This window comes from Drosophila santomea, chromosome 2L, assembly GCF_016746245.2.
Source record: "Drosophila santomea strain STO CAGO 1482 chromosome 2L, Prin_Dsan_1.1, whole genome shotgun sequence".
Lineage (NCBI taxonomy): Eukaryota > Metazoa > Arthropoda > Insecta > Diptera > Drosophilidae > Drosophila > Drosophila santomea.
Window position 1 is genome coordinate 6,183,764 of NC_053016.2, and position 8,784 is coordinate 6,192,547.

The following is an 8,784-nucleotide window of genomic DNA, read 5'->3' on the forward strand; positions in this document are numbered from 1 at the left end:
TCTGCAGGCGACTGACGACGAGCGGAGCGGCACTCGAGTTTCCACTCAGCGGAAACACAGCGCACCACCACCACCACTACGATGAGAGTGCGCGAGTGCGAGCGGGACGACGACTGATTCCAATTGGAACGGCGGAATGGCCAAGTGGAATCGGAACAGCCACCACCATTTGCCGTGCTCGTGGCCACGCCCCCCTTTCCAGCTGGCCATGGTTAATCTGGATTTTTGGTAGCTTGTTGTTGGTATTTTTAGTGCGCATACCGCTTTGATTCGTTCAAATCAATGCCACCGCCGGAACAATGGTGGCGAGTGGGTGGTGGTGCTGCTGGTGCTGGTGGTGGAGTAGGTGGGAGAAGTGGGTGGTGGTGTACGTTATACGGTGAAGAGTGTGAGTGTGCGTGTGCGTGTGCGTGTGCTGGGCGCGTGTTTGCTGGCCTTTGGTTTTTGGGGGCGGGCTCTCTGGATTTTCTGCGATTTTCTATCTTTTATTTTGTCGATCAGCGCGAACCGCCATCGATTTGGTAATCGCTGTTGTCTCTGCCGTTTGAAGTGCGCCGCGCCATTTAATTTCAAGTGGTTCCTGGCACCTAGGCAAACACTAATGCCGCATTCCTCGCACTTGACTATTCCCCCAATCGCCTTTTGCCTTTGGTAGCTCTGACTTGGCACTTGCGATTGGTTTTTGCGCCATTAACTTCAAATGCTTTTCTGCCTCGGCGAACGCTGGCTAAGTGATTTCCTGGGGGCTAAAGTTGGTTGCCACTTCGCATTGCTGTTTGATTTTTCTCAGTCAAAAGGGTTTTCCCCTTCTACTTGCCATTGTTTGCCATTTAGTTATGGGTTCAAGTGTGCACTACCATAATCTATTTCGGTAAATTTGCTTGTAATACCATTTAACTCTATAGCAGATACGTGACTTGAAGTAACAACGGAGAAGATTTAGATGATCTCCTGCGGAAACTATTAACAGTAAACGAAATTTCTTTTCTCTTTTCTCTTTTTGGGAACTATTGAGTTAGAAAACATTACATGTCTAATTATACCAACTATCCTCGGGGAAATATACATCATTAGATCCATGTTCGCCTAATGCAGTTATGCACATAATAATTATCATATAATAATTTCCACTGTTAAATAAGTTAGGTATAAAATGTAAAACTTAAAAGGCATACATTGCACAGAGATGTTCTTTTAAAGGAAAAACTAAAGAATGCTGGCAAATGGTCCATAACTAGAAATGCTTGATCAAGAGCAAACAATATATAGGACTGGATTTAAAGTTACAAGCAGATGCATTTGAAAGATAGTTTCCCCAAATTCCTACAAAAAAATTGGAATACTTTTAGTCTGAGATTTAAACGAGAAATTAAGAAATAAAGCAGAAGCTGGTTTCCCCAAAAACTTCTTAATTTGGGGGACATTTTTGGAGCAAAGCTTTCTGTGAACCATAAATTAGACAATTTTGACAGGCATCTAATTTTTAGAAACTCATGCATTTAATTGCGACATTAAAAGCACAACTCTGAAAACAAATGCCCAATGGTGATGGGGTCGCTTTAAATGCTCTGAAAATATAAAAAAAAAATCGTCTGCTTGAAGCGCACATGTCGTTGAACGCCCCTCGAAATTATGACAAATATTTACAAAACACAAAGAGCTAATGTTCCCATTTCATCGGTCGCATAAATAAGTGTTATGAGCTCCCGTTCTCGCCCTCCAGTCTTCGCCACAGATTTGAATATCTTTCTGGGCGTCCCAGATCCCAGCTTCGGATTATTGGTGTCACTTGGGTTTTGGCATCGCTCCTCCAACACATGGCAACGATTTAAAGAATTACACACCAAATTTAGTGCCTCGAGGATGGAGTGTGAACAAGTGGAGTTTTCTTCGCTCCAATTCCCATCGACTTGGTACCGATCCCATTCCCTTTCTGCTCTAGTTCCAATTAGAGAACCATCTACAAATCTGAGTGATGTGCGGGGGAGATTGACGTGCGTCCATTAAAATCCGACGGAATTTGCTAGTCGGGAAAAATGAAGTATGCGGGAAGTGTCAGCCACTTCTCTAACTTATAACTAGAATTAGGCAAAGTAAATATACAAAAACCATTGGTTAAATTTTTTAAAATTATTTTCCTTTATATGATTAATTTTAAATACATTTTAAACTTGAGAACTAAAGATAGAAGTTCGGTTTATATGTACATTCCTTTTGTGTAACGTTAAAAAGTGACTTAAAAAGAGAATAAGAAAAGCTATTTCACATTTAAAAGTAAGCCTATCATTTGATAAATGCATATCCCGTATGAAATTACATAGAGTAGTTATTAGGGCTAGACATCGTATATAGTAGTCTGATAACTCAACCGGCTTTTATTTGAAAACGCTATCTATGCACTCGCATTGCCATATCACCGTAGAAGTGTAAGCTATCGTTTTCGAACAATTCGAATCGTTACAATTCGATTGGATTCTATATTGCCCGGTTGTAATCAAGAACCGAAATGAAGTTTTACAATGGATAATAAAATATATTTTTGACATGAATTTTCAATCAGAATTTTAATAGCCCTTAATAATAACATGGCTATCAGTTATCAGCGCACACAATCGGTTATCAGAGTCATTTTCGTTGGTTCGCTCAATTCTCTACACAGATAAAAATTAAGTGGTAGTTGGTAAAGTAGAAAAACAGATTTTATCGTCAGGTTACTGTGAAATCAGTTGCATATCTAGAACCAGTTGGGAATGATAGCGGCGTAAATGAAAAATCTGTGTCCTGCTTCAAGTTGGCTTGAATTGGATTTGAATTTCTTTCGGACTAAGCATTTGCTTATGTAGAATTATAAAAATTCACCGTGTACAATGGCGAGGAAATCCTAGCGTAGTGCAATTGGAATTCCATACAGACGCACCATCTCCATCTCCACCTCCATCTCCGTCCGCTTGGTGCAGCCGTATAGCAAACGTATTCCGTGGCGTACCGGACCCAGTCCGATACCGTACCGCCAAGCGATCCATCTATTACCTCTGTGTGGTGGCAATATTCCACCACCGAAGCTATAAATAATTTATTTATAGCTCTTACTCCACTCAGTGCTGCGGCGGTGCTATTGTTGATTTAGTGCCTCTTTATAGATCGATGGTTGTGTGTGTGTGGCTGCCCGTGTGGAGTCCACTGGGCTCGGATATTGTCGTGGTTGCCTCTGGATCGGGGATGCATAAACAGGACGCGCTTGGCCCAATGATTTGATAGTTACTGGTGGCTTGGAGCCTCTGGCCCATTGAAAGGGAAGGTACTGGGTCTTGGGGGAGGTTGTGCCCTTATCTAATCGGTGGAGAACAGTCCGATGTGTGGGTCACAGATCGATTGCGCTTTGCCGTTGATAGGCCCATATATTTAACCTGGAGGCGGCAGATTGAAATAAAACTCCGGTTTTATGGAACCCCCGACCATTGCAGCATATCGGTTAAGTAGTACTACCACGCACAGATCGCTGAAAGGGGTTTGAATTGTTTACAAGTATTTATGGCACCTCGATTTAGCCAAACAGCAATTTTTATCGTAATTACCGACAGCTTATGCGTTCAGCAATGTTCTCATGCGGCAATTAGTTGTCAAGTAGCGGAAATCATAAGATTTCAATACCTACTTTGGCTAAGAAGTAATGAGACTGTAAGCAGAAGATTCGATGAACCACTAAATAGATTAGTTCCAAAAGAGCTGATCGCACAGATTACTTCCAGTTCCCACTTGGCTGTATTCTCAGTGTGCACCTTTGTTGATCGTTATTTGTATAATTTACAACTTGTAAACGCGGCTCATTCGACGCAGAGCCAGCCAAGCCAGCAGAAAGCAAATAAGTTTCTCCGATAAAGCGAATGGTGGAATGGGTTTTTGTGGCGACACGGAGTCTACCGGGTTAGTGCTCGCTTTTATTGATAAGTTGTAATTATGTTTATGACACACGTCTGTTTGCCGGGACTACCTTTGGCGTTGGCTACGGCTGCAGATAACTCCTTTTAGATACATACATATATCCGTAAGTTTTACGGTTGCAGCGGTCATCGTTCTGTGTGGGATAAGTATTCTGTCAGAGATCCATGGCAACTTGGCCAGTAATCACTTTCAACACTGTGAGTTTGCAGCAACAGAGGTGATTGAAATCTATCTAGTTAAAAGTACCAAAAACAGTTAAATATACGTATGTGTTGAAATATTTTGAGTTTAGTTCTTGGCAAAACTAAAAAGTACCTCAAATATTATCAGTGATCTAACCAAATTTGATTGCTTCATGAATTTTGTTCTCAGTGGCCAGATCGGCATGTTAATCTATGAGATATGTTTTCTTAAATATTCGTTACTCACTTATAGTAAGTACATTTAATATTCATAGCAGCGTAGCTTTGAAAAATACAGACCATCAAAAGTTGATCACTTTCCCTTTGCACATTTAATTGTATTTTTTCGTAAAAACAACTGTCCTAGTTTCCGTACATATTTTTTAAACAAGTTTGTGTTTTTTCTAGCCACACAAGAGCAACAAAGGCAGAGATATTTAATGCAAATACACACCGAAAACCAGGAGGGGAAAGAGCGGGAAAGGGAAAGGGGTAGCGAAAACATTGTCCAAAAGCTAATTACCAAACAAACGAAACTCGATTGAATCGATTGATTTTCGATTCGTGTCCAGATAAGCAACCATTGCCTCGATAAAGATTTGTTATCACTGAAAACAGAGGCGCAATCGCAGTCACCCAACCGCCCCTCCCCTTTTCCACCATGCGCAGTGGCGAGTCGACGGTGATTGGATTGCCGAGTGGCCCACTCTTGAGTGGGAGGAGCCTCCCCTCCGAGAACCCCCCAATTGGTGGCCCCTCTTGGAGGGGGTGGTGGGTGGTAGCGCCCCATCATGTTGTGTGTGCTGAAGCAGCACAGACATATGCCAAAAAGAGCATTAAAAAAGTAGGTGGCAGAGCTGCGGCTGATAGCACACATTCCAGAGCCATGTTCTGGGCGGAGCCAAGCGCTTGGGACCGCGTCGTGCAAATCAAGGTAAAACAAATACAAATCGAACAAAAATATTTGCACTCATACGGCTTTATTTGTGTTAGCCAGCCAACAAAAAATACATAGAGCTGTATGTACCATGTGCACTCTATTTTTGTATTTTTTCAGGCTCTCTTTCTGCACGCCGAGCTTTTAAATAATTACATTGTGATTTTTACGTACACATTAGGTGCGGTTATAAACTCCCAATAGTAATCAATTGCCGGTGCTATTTGAAATATGTGTTTTTGGATCAAAATATGAAAATGCGAATGATATAATAATGAGTTTATAATCATATCTTTCAGCTTTCAATATCCACTAATACTCTGTCTGGAAAACTCGACTTTTGCACGGATGGATTTACAGAGATCATACTTGAGAAAATATGTAAGTTATATCTATATACACTCCACATTACACACTATATGGTGTTTATTTTTATATGTATATACATAAATCTAATTTCCTATAAGTTCTTATTCTACTAGGGATCTGAATATCCCATGCAAATAAAATTGGAGCAAGCACCCATTCGATTATTAGGATCTATATTTAGACTTGGAAAGTTGATTGCACGCATTAATTGGCCCAGGCAGCAGCTACAGGCCAGATAATTAACAAGTTCCATTGTCAAAAGTGTCAAAGCGGTTACTTGAAAAGCCAATCAGCTCCAGCTCCAACTACGGCTGCAACTCCGGCTGCATTTGTTTGGATCCCACGCCTCCGCAGGGAGCGCTACTAAAGTATCTGAACCTCAAACTGTGAGCTCGTTGTGTAATTAAGCCAACCACAACAACAGCAAATGGGAAGACGGACTGAGGGATTGAGGGATTGAGGGATTGAGGCACCCGCACAAAAGCCAAGCTGGCGATGATGTCATATGTGCATGGGCCATGGGAGGAGAAGTGTGTGTGTACTATTTGCAGCCACTGTTAGATGATCAACGGCTGATGTTATTGTGGCGGCCAAAGTGGGAATCCGAATTCATGTGCTCATTAATTTAGCCAGCGAGGCAGCAGAGCCAACCAATACATGCAGATGCAGCCAATGCCGATGTCTCCTTCGCTCCACGGGTGTAATGTGCACACACACTCGGATACGTTTGTATCTCATGGATAATTGTCTGGGCCGGAGTATCTGTTGCGTTGCTGCCCCCGGAATCTAGACAGTGTGGCCAATTTAGTCTGCTTTGGCAAATCAATTAAATTCAATTAATCCCCCAACACTCTTAATGGAACGTAATGAAAAGGGTGACATGACTGCGATGCGACTACAGATCCAGATACAGATACAGCTACAGATACAGCTACAGATACAGCTACAGATACTGATAGAGCCATAGGAACGGCTCGCCAACGGCAACGGATACATGACGTTCCGGACACCAATGCCAGGCCAGGCCGGACCGGATCGGAGCAGACTGGTGACGGAGATGGAGTCGGGCCGGGTTTGATTGAGGGAAAAAATCGCATGACTGAAACGATTTGAGCTTGACACCCTCCACAACAAGAAATCTTATAGATACATATTTTGCGGAAGTAGGACCAATAATCCTAGCTAACTGCCCAAATTTTAACAAAATGCCAAGTTTATTGAATGAGTATAATTAGCTAATTGTGTAAGAAAGTGATAATGTGTGTGCAGCGCATTTTCTTTCAGTGCATTGCAGTTTTTTTGTCTCCCACAATTCGCCAAGCTGAATGACATTCGTTAATTGTGAAATATATCGCTATCCTTCTCGGAGGTTTTGATTCAACATCAGTGCAAAAATGTTTCTCACGCTTCGGAGTTTGACATTTTCGAACTTTTGCATGATTTCGAAAACTTAATTGTTCTTAACTGTTTTATTTGCTTTTTATGGAACTGAAAAGGAGACAGGCGAGCAATTGGGAGCAAAAGTCGAAAGTGCTATTGCGATTTCAGTTCATGGAAATGGATTCAGTCGCATGATAACTCAAATACATTGTTTTTATCCCCAAAAATATTAATGTAAGATATTAGGTAACGTTTACAAAGAGTAATTCTAGATGATAAATAGTGAGTGAAATCGCTTTTATGTCAAAGATTCAAGTTACCTCCTAATTCTGCCGAAAGAATCATTGAAACCGTTTAAGGCAAAACATAAATCTGATAATCTGAAAATTGCCCACAACATAAAAGAAAGAAAAGGGTTCGGCAGTAATTTTCCGGGCGAACAAAAGCTTTAAAACAATTTGGCAAGAGCATTAATAGATTTTGCGGTTAAATTGTTGCATAAATATTGGCTCAAGTGAACGGAACAGAAGGCGCACGTGTCCCAGTCCCCAGTTTCAGTTCAGCATAAGGTGGCCCTATAATTATGGGATAATGTCGCTTTGCGAATGTCGATGGGGGGTTGACTCTCCGGCGGCAGCGGGATCAAAGGGTAAGTTTCAAATCGGCAGCCTACGACAAGAGCAACAGAAACAACAGAAACAGCATGAACAACAAGGCAACAAGGCAACAAAAGGAACAATCAGCGCCGCAAGGCGTGATGTCCTTATCCGCTTGCCACTGTATCCTCCCGTTTCCGGTTACCCCTTCCGGAAAGGGAATCTAGAATCCGGAACACCCCTTCCGTAATCGCTTCGCTCATGGCTCAGTTCACATGTGACAACATAATAGCAACAGCTCCCGGCGACCACAATGCCCGGCTAATGGATATGGAAATGGAAATGGGAATGAGAATGGAAATGGAAATGGAAACGAAGCAGACTGCCTGAGCAGCGAAATGCAGAAAATTGAGCAACGAACCTCGAAACTGGGTTAATCGGAAGGGGTAATTATTTTAATTACAGCCAAAACGCTACGCTTATGCAAAACTCTCACCTAATAACACCACTCACTAGTCGCGCAGCTCGTTTATCCAGCGGTGCGATTAGTCCGCACCTTCCTTTTGATTGTACCTTTAGCAGCAGTCGTTATCCTGCGCTTCTATTTACAAGTTAAAGTAATTAAGCAAATTACTAAGGCCACGGGAACGTGGAAGCGACAGTCCAACTGGTGACCCTTTGCCAGTAAATATTGAATCGTTAGGGATGGCAGTGTAACAAACCATAAGCTGGAAACTTTAGACTAAAGGAAACAGGATAATTTAAGAAGAGAAATCATTCATAGTTTAAATAGAAAATTATTCCCATGTGGAACTGTCTAAAACTGAGTATCTTGGAAGGTATGTATCTCTGTATGCTTAGTGCACTATAATTTTGTACAGAAATAAGATACACCACCTAACAACTTTTCAGAGCGATTGAAGCCTTTTGGTTTTTGTATAAAAATAAGCAAAGATTGATGATGAGATCCTGTATAACTTTAATAGAACACTGTTTTGCCATCTCTAGCACGGCGGTAAGCACAGTAACTCCTTCGTTCTGGATACGAAATTCCCTGAAGAAATCAAGCTAAAAACTATTCACAGGTCAGACGTGGTAGGTGTACCACCCCCGATTTCCAGGGTGGTGCAGTAGTAACACAAGGATGTATTTTATGTGCTGTTGTTGGTTGTGGTTTGTGGCACTCTATTTGCATATTATGTCATCAGCAGTCCATCAGTTGTGTTGTCTTCGGGGACTGTCAGCCGGTCAGCAGCTATCCCATATCCTCGACGTGAGTGGGTGAAAAATGGAAATGGGTGATGGCACCTATAGTAGTCCATTGTCGGGTGTAAAGTTCACAGATTATCGTGTGCATTTCCCCAATTGGGCCACAGAG

At 42.0% G+C, this 8,784-nt stretch overlaps 1 protein-coding gene across 1 annotated transcript; it reads left to right on the plus strand.

Annotated features, from left to right (window-relative positions):
- Positions 1–4,482: 4,482 nt before the first annotated feature.
- Positions 4,483–6,694, plus strand: LOC120454319. The gene is made up of 3 exons (XM_039639525.1): positions 4,483–5,058; positions 5,361–5,442; positions 5,544–6,694. The coding sequence occupies exons 1-3, from the start codon at positions 4,786–4,788 to the stop codon at positions 5,549–5,551; spliced, it is 363 nt and encodes a 120-aa protein (XP_039495459.1). The 5' UTR covers positions 4,483–4,785; the 3' UTR covers positions 5,552–6,694.
- Positions 6,695–8,784: the final 2,090 nt, after the last annotated feature.

What these genes read in the sequence shown, in the direction of transcription:
- LOC120454319 (XM_039639525.1), top strand. Translation starts at nt 4,786, where the DNA reads ATGCGCAGTGGCGAGTCGACGGTGATTGGATTGCCGAGTGGCCCACTC. An exon ending in ACCGCGTCGTGCAAATCAAG is followed by an intron (nt 5,059 to 5,360) that starts GTAAAACAAATA and finishes CATATCTTTCAG; the next exon opens with CTTTCAATATCCACTAATAC.